This window comes from Crassostrea angulata, chromosome 5, assembly GCF_025612915.1.
Source record: "Crassostrea angulata isolate pt1a10 chromosome 5, ASM2561291v2, whole genome shotgun sequence".
Taxonomy (NCBI): Eukaryota; Metazoa; Mollusca; class Bivalvia; order Ostreida; family Ostreidae; genus Magallana; species Magallana angulata.
Window position 1 is genome coordinate 25,776,242 of NC_069115.1, and position 16,502 is coordinate 25,792,743.

At 33.3% G+C, this 16,502-nt stretch overlaps 1 protein-coding gene across 1 annotated transcript in view; it reads left to right on the forward strand.

The window, feature by feature from the left end:
• The window catches only part of LOC128183550 (major vault protein-like), a 182,739-nt gene that overhangs the window by 107,854 nt on the left and 58,383 nt on the right, over positions 1–16,502 (forward strand). The window contains exons 11-13 of the mRNA XM_052852605.1: positions 5,381–5,468; positions 9,604–9,664; positions 13,044–13,138. Of these exons, the coding sequence (XP_052708565.1) occupies positions 5,381–5,468; positions 9,604–9,664; positions 13,044–13,138 (244 nt within the window). The remainder of the gene's footprint in view (positions 1–5,380; positions 5,469–9,603; positions 9,665–13,043; positions 13,139–16,502) is intronic.

A 16,502-nucleotide genomic window follows, 5' to 3' on the forward strand; every position in this document is an offset into this window, starting at 1 on the left:
GCACTTCATCTGTTGACCAATAGTCTTGAACATCACTTTTCTGCACAAGTCCCATGCTAATAATGATGGCGAGAAACACTTTCATCTCTGCGAGGTTCACGGGACGCCATTGTTTCAAGCGACTGTTCCTGCTAACATTCTCGGACTGCGAGCGTCTTTCGGCGTAGATGTTGGTTTGCTGAACGAGAATTTCCATGAACTCATCACTTACAAACAGTTTGAGAAACGATAGAGGTTCGTCATTCTCCATTTCAACGTTTAGTTTTTCTTCTCTGGTGAATGGGGCAATCAATGGCGCAGAGTCTGTACGCGACCAGCCTTCCTCGAGATCGGCGTCATTATCCCGGTCATTCCCAGGCACAAAGTCCGACATAGGAACATAAGTCAACACATTAATGTCTCCAAAGTCAAGCACTGCGGGATTAAATCCATCAAAATCATCTTCGTCCTCACTATCACAGTTAAAAAAGTTCAAAACTTCTTCCTCATCGCTCCAGTCAACATTCGCCATTTTGTCTCAAATTCAAAACATTTCTCGGAAGTTTACCGCTCTCTAGTCTTTATCTAAAACTCTGGAAAACTCTAGAAACTTTCCGAAAACATCGATTGACCAATCATATTTCATTCCTAACAATAGCCATCGTGATTTCTTTTCAAAACGAGGCTTGAGGAGGTCTTAGATAACACGTACATGAAAAACGACAATAGTCGCGCGCAGCAGTGGTGGACCAGAAGTATCGGCGCGACAATTGTCGCGCGTAGCAGTCTAAGGGTTAAGCTGACTTTATCATACCTATTGTTCCTCAGGTGAGCGATGTGGCCCATGGGCCTCTTGTTTTATTTGGGTCAGAGTTCGACCCCTTTCTTTATTTATGGTTACATTGAAATTTAAATGTTAAAACGGGCACGGCCCCTGTGCTCAGTGCATTTAATATGAACAAATCCTGAGAGATCCAAATGTCAACATGGTGTGTAAATTTGAAGTGAGTACAAAACATTGGTGAAAAAGTTTTGAATTCTTCATTTATATGAATTAAATTTTTAGATGAAAGGTATTTACAGCCTCAAATGGTTTGTAATGAATAATTTAACTGTTATTTTCAATGCAGCTTCATTGGTTTTCTCCAAAATCGTTTTGGGAGTTTCTGAGTTTTTTTGCTACATTACGGGTATTTTGGAGGTCTTTTAACTGTGGCAAAGGCCTGTACCGAGACACGGTTAGATTCCTCAAACGAAGCAGAGTGTAGTAAAATTAATTGCATTATTGTAGGATTAAAGCTTGGTTAAGTAAATGTCAACAATACGGTGTGTTGATGTATCTATTTCGTAAATGTCCGATATCATTATATCCAAAACCAACCCGTGCACGCACAGGTCAAAGTCTAGTAGGAAAATAAAGAGTAAATCTTTAAAAATCTTCTTCTCAGAAACTCATCAGCCAGGAACGCTGAAACTTGTGTGGAATCATCCTCAGGTAGTGTAGATTCAAAGTTGTAAAAATCATGATCCCCCCAAGGGTAGGTTGGGGCCTTAATGGGGGGGGGGGGGGGGGTCGAAGTTTTACAAAGGAATATATTGAGTAAATCTTTAAAAATCTTCTTCTCAGAAACTAATCAGCCAGGAAAGCTTAAACTTGTGTGGAAGCATCTTCAGGTAGTGTAGATTCAAAGTTGTGAAAATCATGATCCCTGGGGGTAAGGTGTGGCCACAATTGGGGGTCGAAGTTTAACATAGGAATATATAGAGTAAATCTTTTAAAATCTTCTTCTAAGAAACTAATCAGCTAGGAAAGCTGAAACTTGTGTGGAAGCATCCTCAGGTAGTGTAGATTCAAAGTTGTGAAAATCAAGATCCCCTGGTTAGGGTTGGGCCACAATGGGGGTGTTGATGTTTTACGAAGTAACATATAGAGTAAATCTTTAAAAATCTTATTCTTAGAAACTAATCAGCCAGGAAAGCTGAAACTTGTGTGGAGGCATTTTCAGGTAGTGTAGATTCAAAGTTGTAAAAATTAGATCCCCGGAGGTAGGTTGGGCTACAAAGAGGGAGGGGGGGGGGTCAAAGTTTAACATAGGAATATATAGAGTAAATCTTTAAAAATCTTCTTCTCAGAAACTAATCAGCCAGGAAAGCTTAAACTTGTGTGGAAGCATCTTCAGGTAGTGTAGATTCAAAGTTGTGAAAATCATGATCCCTGGGGGTAAGGTGGGGCCACAATTGGGGGTCGAAGTTTAACATAGGAATATATAGAGTAAATCTTTTAAAATCTTCTTCTAAGAAACTAATCAGCTAGGAAAGCTGAAACTTGTGTGGAAGCATCCTCAGGTAGTGTAGATTGAAAGTTGTGAAAATCAAGATCCCCTGGTTAGGGTTGGGCCACAATGGGGGTGTTGATGTTTTACGAAGTAACATATAGAGTAAATCTTTAAAAATCTTATTCTTAGAAACTAATCAGCCAGGAAAGCTGAAACTTGTGTGGAGGCATTTTCAGGTAGTGTAGATTCAAAGTTGTAAAAATCAGATCCCCGGAGGTAGGTTGGGCTACAAAGAGGTGGGGGGGGGGTCAAAGTTTAACATAGGAATATATAGAGTAAATCTTTAAAAATCTTTTCCTCAGTTACTAATCAGCCTGGAAAGCTTAAACTTGTGTGGAAGCATCCTTAGGTAGTGTAGATTCAAAGTTGTGAAGATCATGACTATTCGGGGTAGGGTGGGGCCAAAATGGGGGAGGGTTTAAAGTTTTACATAGGAATATATTAAGTTTTAAATTTTTACACAGTATTTTTATAGGCATGCCATATCGTGGGATATATTTTTGTACCAATCAGACATCAACTTTCTGTTAAATGACGACTTTGTTTTTTTTAACAAAAATTTTCAAACAAATTTTTGTCAAAGAATTCTCAACAACTGTTTATCGCAGTTGCTTGAAATTTTTACACAGTATTTGTATAGGCATGCTATATTGTGGGATGTATTTTTGTACCAATCGGACATCAAATTCCTGTTTAATGAGTACTTTGTTTATTTTAAGCCAAAATTTTCAAACAAATTTCCATCAAAGATTTTTCAGCAACTATTTATTACAGTTGCTTGAAATTTAAACACTTTGTTTTGGCATGCCATATTGTGGGATACATTTTTGTATCAATCGGACCTCAACTTCCTGTTAAATAATGACTTTGTTTATTTTTAGCCAAAATTTTCAAACAAATTTTCGTCAAAGATTTCTCAGCAGCTATTTCTCGCAGATGCTGTAAATTTTAACACAGTGTTTGTTAAGGCATGCCATATCGTGGGATGTATTTTTGTACCAATCGGACATCAAATTCCTGTTTAATGAGTACTTTGTTTATTTTAAGCCAAAATTTTCAAACAAATTTCCATCAAAGATTTTTCAGCAACTATTTATTACAGTTGCTTGAAATTTAAACACTTTGTTTTGGCATGCCATATTGTGGGATACATTTTTGTATCAATCGGACCTCAACTTCCTGTTAAATAATGACTTTGTTTATTTTTAGCCAAAATTTTCAAACAAATTTTCGTCAAAGATTTCTCAGCAGCTATTTCTCGCAGATGCTGTAAATTTTAACACAGTGTTTGTTAAGGCATGCCATATCGTGGGATATATTTTTGTACCAATCGGACGTCAGCTTCCTGTTAAATGAGTCCTTTTTTTATTTTAGCCAAAATTTTGAAACAAATTTTCCTCAAAGATTTCTCAGCAGCTATTGATTGCAGATGCTTGAAATTTTAACACACTATTTGTTTAGGCATGCCATATTTTGGAATATATTTCTGTACCAATTGGATGCCAACTATCTGTTAAATGTCGACTTTGCTGATTTTGCATATTCACATCAGAGCGGGGGTATCACTAGTGAGCATTGGCTCTCAGATATCTTGTTTTGTTAAATTTAGAGTTGCTGTACTTTAAGGGTTAATACGCAGTGTTGCTAAAATTCATGAAATGCCTTTTAATGATTATCACTAGCTGGAGGGATGTCTTTTGTTGAAATTGATATGCAGTATGTAGGCCCCTTATGATTAGAGTATACATGAGAATCAGGGGAATTAAGTAAAATGCGAAACTTGCTGCTATGACTGTTGTTTTGACTTCACACTGTGAAATTGGAAGTTACAGATGGGAGGTAAAATAACACAAAAGGAGGTGGGTGGGACATTGTAAACTATACATCGGTAAGTTTCTGACATGTGATGGTACAACATGCACATGGTACAGAAGGTCAACCCTTTGCAGGAAATATTAGCTTGTGGAGGTCTAAAAAGCTGAAATGTAATGAAAAAAGGGTGAAATGAAATTGTCAAAATCTCAGAAAAACCACTGCGTAGAAAATTTAACACATCCAGACTAGAAATTTTCCACAGAAATTGGTGACTGGCCTAATGAGGAGAGAATTAAAGGTATAAGACTTAGTGCTGAGCTGAATGTGAACTGAGGAAGTTCTAGTTACAGAGTTTCAAAGACATTAATTCCTAGCTACAGTGAGTTGTATTAAAAAATCAAAGTACTGAAGAACTGACGGGACTTGATTTTGTCGATGTTTATTTATCTTAAAATCAATGATATGTTATTTTGCATGACAAGAACATGTAGTTTCTAATTTGTATTTGAATTACGCACATTTCTATAATATGAATTTTCGAATTATAATATTTTCGACAACAATGTCGAGAAACCCCCATATGAAACATGTTAAATAAAATTTAAAGATAAAAATTAATTCAATCAAACTATGTATCAGTAAAAAAAAATATTTCTCGAAAATTGTATGGATCCAAGCAATCTTGAACTCAAGTCTCGTTCAACCAAACGCTCGGCTGACACCGTAAATCTCCGACAAGCAAGAGAGACTCTCTGCTTGTCGGAGATTTACGGAGACAGCCGAGTGTCGAGTTGAACAAGACTATATTGAACTCTGGCGTAGGAATACATACGACTACAAGAAATATCTAAATTGTTCGTACCATTTAAAATCTGACTATTTTCAAGGTATCTATAAATAAGTTTCCTTAAAAAACAATGCTTTAGCATACATTACATCGAATTCATCAATCATTTTCAAGAACTAAGTCTTGTCAGGAGCAATGATTTGTGCTGAGGTCCAAACACTGTTTCACTTTCGGTTTGTCCGAGTGGCTGCATAGGAGAGTTGATTAAAATCAACTCCCAAAAACTGTCGCATGCGACCAAATTTAGGCCAGCCGGCCTCTTGTTTCAAATTTTGTAATCCCCCTTTCCATTCCAAAGTTTTCTTTGAGTAAATTTAATAAGGTGATACAAATATTTACTTTAGAGCTGTGGAAATCAGTTGAGTAATCTGACCTTTGGCGTATTGTTATTTTATTTCGCTAGGTAAAAGAAGACGACCTGGTGATGTGTGGATGTTGAGGGGCCCTCAGGAGTATGTACCTCCCATTGAGGTCAACGTCATCAAAACAAGGTAACAATGCATAAGCAATTTATATTTTTATGATCCCCTTGCGCAACTTGTTGCGAAGGGGAGATAGCATCGCTGCTATGCGTGTGTGTATGTATGTCTATTTCAGCCTTTTTAGCAAGATTCAAAGAAAACCCTCAAATGCATGTTTATCAAACTTCGTACACTTCATAAGCATGGTTAATGACAAACCATATTCATTTACAAGGAATTTTGTAATATATTTTTTTAAATATCGTTAAAATTACAACACTTAGAAATTTTATGTACGACTTCCAGTTTGTGTAAGTAAACATTTCAATTTAGCAACTTAAAGGACAGGTGACACAATCACAAAAACATTGACCAACAAGTTGAATTGTGAGTGGGATACAATTTCTGCAAAATTTTCCTTACTACTCCCCTCTGGTTCACAGCTATTGCTGAATTACTGAGCTGATAAGACGCGTGACCTCAATATGCATATCTGAAGCCTCTGAGATCGGAAACCTTCGGTGCGACGTAATAGCCGACACACTGCCCATTCGCTGTATCTTTCAACCATAGGGATTTCTGAATTGCTCTTATCTAAAATCTGAAGTCATTAACTTTTGCTCATTGCTATTAAAAGTTTGAGAACCCAGTACATAAACAGAGTTATTCTAAGCTTAGAAACCCGTTTCTGTTTCCTCAGCAATTATGAATAGGAGTAAAAATTATGACCTGTACTGTTAACTTTTCATTGATCTATATACTTCATGCTGGAAAAAATATGTCAGATGTTGGATTTGTAAAAGATTAAAATCATCAAAACCAAGAAACGATTTTGTTTAGTCAACACATAGTAAGTGATGATGTATAGAGACTTTTCGTTACCAGGAATTTCACTGGATCTTAAACCCTAAATAAACCCTAATTAAGTTAATTGGACTTAATAAAGGATTTTTTTTATTTAAGAAGTATTACCAGAAATCCTGGTGCCTGTAAGCAAATATGTTTGTAAATTTCTTTAGTTCCACAAAATCAGGGGTCTACCTTAATCTCAATACTAATAACCGAAACATCTTTTAATTTCATTTTTTAGTATGGTATTTGATCATGTTTGTTTATTGAAATTTAATTAAAAGAACTATATTTATACCAATTTTCATAATCAGTAAAGACTGAAACAGTAGTTTTTTAACATAGTATTCAGGTTTTAAAAACGTATTAATCTCAGACTCCTTGAATTTTATCCAAATGTAATTTGATTTTTCTTTTAATAGATTATGAAGATCATTTTTTGGTAGTACTTCTGAGTTGTGTATAATTTATTCTCTATTGATCAAACCTAAAAAAAAATGCCCAAAAACGAGCTGTTATGCACACTGATTACTTCTTATATACTGACATTAGATTCAGATGGACAATGAATTATTATTTTTACAGCAACACCAATTGTTACAAATAGTACACAAAAAGGATTTATATGTGATATAATAAAAATCTAACTCATCGTGCTCCCAGGAGTTCAGTTTTTTTAAAGAAAAAAATATTTAGATTAATATCAACCTATTCAAATAAATGTTTTGGATCTGCAAGATTGGATTAATATGCATATTCAAACAATATATTTCAAACTTTACTGAATACTGACAATCTGAACAAGTGGTGGCCTGTCTGGCTGACAGGATGATAATCTGCAATATCACAGAATCTTCAGATTCATTCTCATTTAATTACTTTTTTTCAATTCCTATCACCACCATTTATGTACACAACATTTCTCAAAAACTCCATTAACCAATAATACAACATGTAATCTTGTACATTCTATAATCTTACTACTTTGTTTTCAGGAGAGGGTTCATACACTAAACTTTTCAACAAAATATGCTTTTAATAAATTCACTTTAATCTGATAGTGCTTTATTTCAAAATCATCATTTGCAACACAAATACACTATCCTGTACGTGTAAAAAAATCATCGTCCATTGCTCTGTTTACTATGTAGCCGATAGCTGACTATGTCATCTTTGACGAATAACGCACACGGGTTTCTTATCTCATTAAAGATCGGCAAAACTTGGAGATCTGCTGCAGCTGGGATTTTAGCACACTTAATTAAGCTGTGTGTTCTTATCTGATGCTAGTCAAATGGAAAAATTGTTATAAACTGATTTATATTTATCAAAGAAAATGTTTTTAGAAGAAAATGATTTTGTGTCACCTGTCCTTTAATATTTTGTTGGATGTAGGTCCTGTAAAGGTAAGAAACAAACATTTTTAAGAAATGGGGAGTTGGAAGGATGTCCAAAGTGAATTTCCAGCTATATTTAACAAATTACTTAGAGAAGAACAGATTCATAAGTCAGAAGAGACTTTGAAGAATACCATTAACAGGATTAACCGGAAAATCATTTCATGTATACTGCTGTAGATACATTATTCTTTTTAAAATATTGGGGTTAAAATTATGACATTAACTCGAATTTTCCCATAAAGCAGACAATAAATCACCAGATCTTAGTTACGTTCTATTTTCAAGATGAAACTTACATTTGCCAACACTAATTGTCTAAATGCGTAATGTATGTCACTATATATAGAAAATCTATAAAACTATAAAACTAAAGTTTAACACGTTTTGGATGTGTTTTCGCTAGTAATGGGAGGAATTGTACAACCAAGTGAATACACCCATCCCCTAGGATACACCCCAAAGCATGCAAGGGGATAGGAATAAACAAAATATTTTAATTCAAAGTGGTTTTTAACAAGCTAAATATTTAGTCTCTTTAATTACATGTTTATTCCAAAATAATACATTTCCCTGCACAATATTTTCATTTTGCGAGGGAATGCTAATTAGCTTTGCGGTGCCCTTGTTGACACTAAAATAATAAATCAATAAACCTGTACATGTCCACCATTCAACAATAAGACATTTTTATGCCAATTAAATTACTAGTATTGATATAATATAGTTTGTTGGGTTTTTAGTTAAATATTAAAGTCTTGTTTTGACCAGATTATAGTGAAGGTAAAGTATGAGGTTGGTTTTTGTATTGTAATAACACACAATCTTTCATCCAAAATAAGATCAAGAGTTGGGTGGGTTGAGGTATCATACATAGGAGCAAAATTTTGCCCCATAAATGAAAGAAAGATAGCGTGTCTCTAGAGACTGCTATAGAGTGAGATAGCAGTCTCTATAGAGTGAGATAGCAATATGATTTTGAGTGAAATGCAGGTTGTATGGAGATACACTTTAACATGTAGCTAATTCAATTATGAATATTTGATTCTTACTGTTTTTGCATCTTTGGCCAATTATTACTTGCATTAAATTGTTCTTATTGCCAGTGTATTCGCCGTTACGTAATCAGCAACCTGCTGACTCATTGCATGGTTAATGTTTGTTTAACAATTTAAGGTGACACATGCACTTGTGTTAAACTTCTGAATCACAGTTTAATCAAGTGAGAGGATTTATCATACAAAGGTTACTTTTTTACAACAGCTGCTGGACAAATTGGCACAAAATACTTATCAAATTTAAAAGGTTGCTTTTTTCAAATTTGATTAAAAGTGAATTGCATGTTTCCTGAAACTTAAAAATTGGTCTAGCATAGCAGTAAGAAAGGGGTTGATCAGTAATATATGCTGCTTAAAGAATTTAATAGGCAATAATTAGTCAACATCACAGGATGTACATATTCATGGTTTTCTACAATTGGCCTGACAGTTTTGAATTTAATGCAAAGCATACAAGAAATGTTTCTGTGAAGTAACGTGACACAGTCCGAAGTTTTCTCTTGATAGTTTTAAATTTTGGAATATATAAGGATCATCTACAAACCCACTTCATGACAAATATGAACAAAGTCCTACACTTCTTACAGTGTCAAACATATTAGTATACTGGAATAAGAAGGAAAGGAGACGAATAAGTGGGTATATCCAGAAAAAAAACCAAGAATAGAGTTGGCATGAATATGAATATTGTTTTAGGTGGATGACTTCAACAAAACACTTGACTTTTGACTTCTTCTAGGCCCATCTAGTGGACCTGCAGCCTTTCAGGGCTATCCCAGGTCCAAGAACAAATTTAAAATGTGATTTTCTTTGTGTATTATACTCTTAATGAACGATAATACTTAACTTTTGTTTTTGTAGAAGTAAGATTCCTTTGAGCAAGAATGAGGGTATTTACATCCAAGATTTTCAGACTGGAAAGGTATTGCTTTGAAATGCATATTGAATATGAAAAATATGATTATGATATCAATATAAATATGTATTAAAATGGTTATAAACTCATTTAATTCATTAATAATGACTCAGTGTGTTTATTAATCTGTAATAATGCCATGTCATAAAAACATTTTCAATAAACATCAAATGAGTCGGGATATCAATACTTTGAGTACTTTGATTAAGGATATATAAATAAAATTATAAAAGCTGTTTTTAGAGAGACTATGCAATCTTGATATTTAAGCGTTGAATCATTATTAACCGGGTTTTCTGACGTAAAAATGGCAAGTGGGCGGGCGGCTGCCAAAAGGGTACCCTCAGTGTACAGATAACTCCTCCTACAGTTTTTGAGATAGGAAGTTCTTCTTCTGCAGATCAATTGAGCATATATCAGAGGTGTGCATATTGCTAGGATATTGATTTCTGATAATTTATGAAAAAAATGCCTCCTTTTGAACATAGTCATTTTGGGCAAAATATTGCATATAGAGTACCCTCATGGTACGGATAACTCCTCCTACAGTTTTCGAGATAGGAAGTTGTTCTTTTGCAGATCAATTGCACATATATCAGAGGTGTGCATATTGCTAGGATTTAGATTTCTGATAATTTATGAAAAAGCTACAAGCTCATTTTTTGGCAAAATATTGCATATAGGGTACTCCATTTCTCCATTTCACTGGAAACGGTAGGTATTTTTTATCAATTCAGGGTTGACATGGATTATGGATACAGTTCACATAAAAGAAAACCTGGTTTGCTGTCACATTGACAGCTTTTCACTAGTTTTTTGAAAGATGTGGTCTTATAACTGTAATGGTGTGTGCATACAAATTGAATAATGCAATCTAGCGCGTTATGAAAATTTGTTTGCACACACCGTTGCAGTTATGAGACCACATCTTTGAAAAAATCATAATTCAATGCTTTTACGTTTTTTAACATTTATTCTCTTTCCGAAAATATGATTTATTTTTTAAAATCTCTGCTTGATTCAACAAGTAATGTGCAAATGGAGGAGCCATTGGAACAGCCGAATCATGCTGACAAAAAATGTGCACAGAGATTTGATAGCTTATAAGAGAATTTTATTTTTTTAACCGGGCATTCCAACAAATCCGGTTATTAAAATGGCGGGCGGGCGGGTGGGTGGGCGGCTGCCAAAAGAGTACCCTCATGGTACGGATAACTCCTCCTACAGTTTTCAAGATAAGAAGTTGTTCTTTTGCAGATCAATTGCACATATATCAGAGGTGTGCATATTGCTAGGATTTAGATTTCTAATAATTAATGAAAAAAATACCAGCTTTTGAACTTTGTCATTGTTTGGCAAAATATTGCATATAGGGTACTCCATTTCACTGGATACGAGTTGACATGGATTATGGATACAGTTCACATAAATGATGAATTTACTTTTGGAATCCTAAGAAATTAATTTATTGAAATCATTTTATTGTTAAGATATGTTTACATCAATGAAATATTAATCAGGATATTAAGTATAATATCAGGTCGTGATCTGGCTTGAAGTCCCGAGAAGAGTAAGTCATGTTCTTCGAGAAATACTACAGGAAGACTATTCATACTTCTGAATGCAAAATATAGAGCAAATATGAGAATAATTTCATTTGTTTGCTTTGGGGAATTGGGTTATTTGGATGACGTCATAGATAAACAGCAAATGAGCAATGATGACTTAAATCAAGATTCAAGTGATAGGCATCCTCTGTACAATGATTTATGAAGATTTGATTGTTATGCAATACTATTTAAAAATTGGTTGAAATCGGGGGCAGATACGAGGGTTGTCCCAAAATAGTGTAGACAAGTGGTGTTATTCAGTTAATCGAAGACAAAAGAAGATGAAATTTGTGCCACAAAGGGTTCAAGAAATTTGCATTCAAATAATGTTTTAAAATCGAATATTGTTTGAGATTAAATTAGTGAAATGAAAGCATGTTAGATCAGAAATTCTACATGCGGCGCAATGTCAAAAACAAAAAGTTAAAATCAACATAATGAATTGAAAATTGGGCGGAAAAGTACTTTTCGAATGAAAAAATTCAAATAAAACATACACCGATATTTGATAATAATTCTATTATTTACTCGGAAAATGTTTTGGCTATAACAAAACTTTTAAATATTTTATAGCGCGTTTTGTGACAAGTTGAAAAGTTAAGTGGTAATAAAATGACGTTTTCAGCGTTTAAGGCGGCGCAGCAGTAACTGATACAATTTTGTAAAGACCATGAAATAAATCCTAAGCGGCTTTGGAAGTAAACGAAATTAACAAAATCGATGAGAAATGCGTTTTGTGAATAAGTAGTTAAACAACATTGAAAATATTTGAACAAGTATGAAGACAATAAGTGGAAAAAAGAAACCCCGAACGATATCAATGGACGTCAAAATGTTGAACGACACATTTCGGTAGGACGGACGTTAGACAACAAGTAATACAGGGCAAGTTTGGAGCCGACAGATCGTTTGTACTTAGAAAATATTTAAAAACAAAAAACTAGAAATATATATTGAATGTGCATGCAGAGTACATGTTCAAAGATAATATTTTTCTAAGACATTTTCGGAAATAAAACGTAAATGTTATCGTGAACGATGTGGAGGGTTTAGCAACAACGCAAAACTGGAAATTTTTGACGTCGTACATTGCGCCGCCTGACAAAACTTGTTGTTACTAATTATTCATTTTCTCGAGAAATAAATAAAGTACAGATTTGAACTTTTCAGCATTGTTTGCCAAAGGGTCATTGAAGAAAACATAGAAGTCTAATGAAATTCCAGTGAACAGATTATAAATTATGTGTCCTGTCTACATTATTTTGGGACAGCCCTCATATTTGACCACACCGCACATAGTCCTTTATCCTATGAGTTAAATCCACCGTATATTGAGATAAACATGTGTTATATATATATATATATATATATATATATATATATATATATATATATATATATATATATATATACACACACACACATACATACATACATACATACATACATACATATATACACACACAGACACACACACACACAATATCACTGGGCACTACCATTTCTATTAACAAGCTAAAATATAGGGTGGAATTTGAATGCCGTTAATAATCAATGCACCTTATATTGAAAGATTTACAAATGTTGATAACATCAGATTCTATAAAGAGAGGTGGAGAATAAACAAATCAGACCCATGTCAAGTGAAGTTTCCTTTCAGATTGAATTTTCATTCCTAATTATTTCTCCTTGGATTTTCTTTATTTGATGAAAATTAAACTTTCATAATTTTAGAAGTTTAAGGATGAAGAAAAAAATGTATATTTTTTTTGCAGGTAAGAGCAGAAATGGGACCACAGTCTTACATGCTGTCGGAAGTTGAAGAATTGTGGGAAAAAAGTCTGCCAGATATCACTGAAGAGCTGCTTAAGTAATTTTAAAAGATTTTCTATATACATGGATGCAGTATTATATTATATGTTCAGAATGAATGATTGTTGAAAATAATAGAGAAAACCAGTGAATTCACTTTAAAAATTTAAATTTAAGAAGTAAAATTTTCATTTAAAATTATATTTTTTCTACTTTCAAAGTCATTTCTGAACATGAAACATATTTATCAAACAAAAATGTTAACTTTGTAACTAGTTATTATATTTGAAATATCTCTATATGGAAAAATAACAAGAACATTTTGCGGACTTGTTATATATAAGAAATCTGAACTCTCACTGAATCTTACTTGTTACTCAAAATTTGTTTAAACATTAAAAATACTGTACCATAGTTTACCACATATCAGAGTAAACATTAATCGAGAAAAAATAAAATCTGAAAAATGAAAATGTTTGTGCCCTTTCAAGATGGCTAGACACATATTTATATATATGTCTAATTCTTATTTTGGATCTGTACAGTAATATTTTTTAAAATATAATTTTATAAAGAAGAGATTGATATTTGCTCTCACCTATTAATTATATTTTTTGGCTCAAAGTTCAAGTGAGCGTTTCTGATCACCTGTTGTGTGTCGTCCATCTGTCTGTCCCTCTGTCTGTAAACTTTTCAAACTTTTGACTTCTGCTCTATAACCACTGGGCCAAATTTAACCAAACTTATTACAAAGCAGCCTTATGGATTAGGAATTTTAAATTGTTTAAAATAAAGAGCTAAACCCTTTTTAGCTCACCTGAGCTGAAAGCTCAAGTGAGCTTTTCTGATCACCTTTTGTCCGTCGTCTGTCTGTCCATCTGTCCGTCTGTAAACTTTTTACATTTTGAACTTCTTCTCTAAAACCGCTTATCCAATTTCAACCAAATTTGGCACAAAGCATCCTTATGGGAGGGCAAATATAAATTGCAGAAATAAAAGTCCGTTCTGCATTCAAAGCGGAGAAAACCTATAAACTGTAGAAAAAGGGGGGTGCATTTTTAAAAATCTTCTTCTCAAGAACTACTCACAGAGTCCAATTCAAAGTAGTTTAGCATAAATTATCCTTATGGGAAGGAAAATATAAATTGCAAAAATTAAGAGCTAATTCTGTTTCAAATCTGAGTTATTACGAAAATAATAATAAAGGAAAGGCGTATTTCAATCAGTTTAATAGCTTTGGGTGTGGCATCCGGTAAAATGGATAGGCAAGACTTGGCCTGGGCAAAACAAAAGATTGGCAGTTATTAATCTGCCAATCTCATTAAATTTTAGAATATTTGATGGACCAGTATATTTGTATTTGCTGTAAATATTGCTACAAAATAATGCGTATTTGGAATTGACGATTGTCGATCTGCCCCGGCTTTTATTTTGCCACGGCTCGGGTTTGCATACCCATTTTACCAAGACTCGGTATTCCATACTTCTAAAACGAGGTTCTTTGTTTAAAGCAGCCATGACATTATATGAAAAAGGGTCGATCTGACTATGATGAATTTGCTTGTTGTGCAACAATTCGCGTATGAAGGGAAATTTTTGAAACATGCAAAATATATTGGTGCCGATTTTGTGAAGTAAATTGAAGCTAAATATTTCAATGCGTTGACAGTTTTCACACATGACATTGGTGTTAGCTTGTTCTGATTTTCATTTCATTTTCATTATTTATGCTTTGTAACCTGGGAACTATCGTTTGTATTTCGTGATTTTTACATATCAAATCAAACAGAGACTTCGGTAAATCAAACAGTTAACTGTTTACCTGCATAAATTAAGCAAAATCTGATGTATCAAAAAAGTACTGAAATACAATTCATTCTATCGGTAATTCGGCATTATCTTTTGCGTAATGGTAGATTAATGCAATAGGTTTTGTTGAGATGCTCGGTATTTTCTCGAGTTTATTCAGTTTAAATAGAGTTTGATATTGCTGACGGAAATATGTAGGTATATACATAGATATATATGATTCATTTCGAAAAAATAAATTGTGTTCTTTATTTGTTATAGTGCATGTTTCTTGTGTTTAATTGTTTACAATTTCTATTTACTAACCATATTTGAGTGTTAAGCTTTGAATTATAAGCAAGATACAGAGGTTTGCTCACGATTCTATGTTTGTACACAGATCTTTAAAACTAAAGATTAAAAAAGTAAAAAATTTGTCAATATTTATTAAGAAAATTTTCAAAGTCTGTTCGTTCAGAAACCAACTTTAACAACTTATTGTATTGTAAACTTAACATTTTTTCGTCATTATTACTCCTACTGTACATGTGATCCTTGACTGTTTTTGAACCTAATTTGTAGCATCCTCAGATAGTGTAGAGTTAAAGTTTTGAAAATCATGACCCCCAGGGGTAGGATGGGGCCGAAATGGGAGGTTGAAGTTTTACATAGAAATATATAGAATAAATCTTTAAAAATCTTCTTCTCAGAAACCAATTGACTTGAAGACTGAAACTTGTGTCACACTCAATGTCGAACTCCTCTGCCTTTTTCCGTTTCTGCATGTTAACAGACAAAAAAATTTAACATTTCTTACAGTGGACATTTTTAAATGCAGTTGAAAACTTGTTTTAGAGCAGTTGATTTCAAAACACGAGGAAATTCTGGTTCTGTAGCTGCATGTTTGATAAAACAGTAAGATCTCATATTTTCATTTAAGACATGTACAGACTATTTTCAAATAATATTTGATATCAATTTGTTCAAGTTGATGCTGTTTAAAAATTTTATTACTAAGTATGTAATAAATATAAAATAAAATACCCTTTTCCATATTAAAGCCTGTATCAGCCATCGACCAATATCATCCCTCGGGCTGATATTGGAGTTTCAGGCTGATACTGGCTGTGATATGGAAAAGGGTATGTATTATTCTCTATTGACATGATAGGTGTAGGTTAGGGGATATGACTTTCAAATGTTTATTGAATATCAAGGTGATATGGGACACCTTCATATTGTGACTACCGGTACCTGCCTTTTGAAATAAACAGTAAAACCAACACTATATTTCTTTCCAAAAATTGTTAATTATCAGAGTAGTTAGCAAATTATCAAACAGTGAAAGTATTGTGATTATGACGAAATTTTATTAACATTATAGACATACCTCCTTAAATGTTTATGTGTTGTAGATAAATCATAGTTTTATTAAATTTTTATGAATTTCAAAATGTAATTGCTAATTTAATTAATTACATCTGCAGAGTAATTGTAATTTAATTAATTACATTTGAAAACTTTTGTAATGGTAATGTTATGCTTTTATACGAAATATGTACAAAGGAATAAAATCTAAGATATGTATGAACGGTATGTCATCTGATTTTTTCTGTTGTAATATAGGTGTGCGT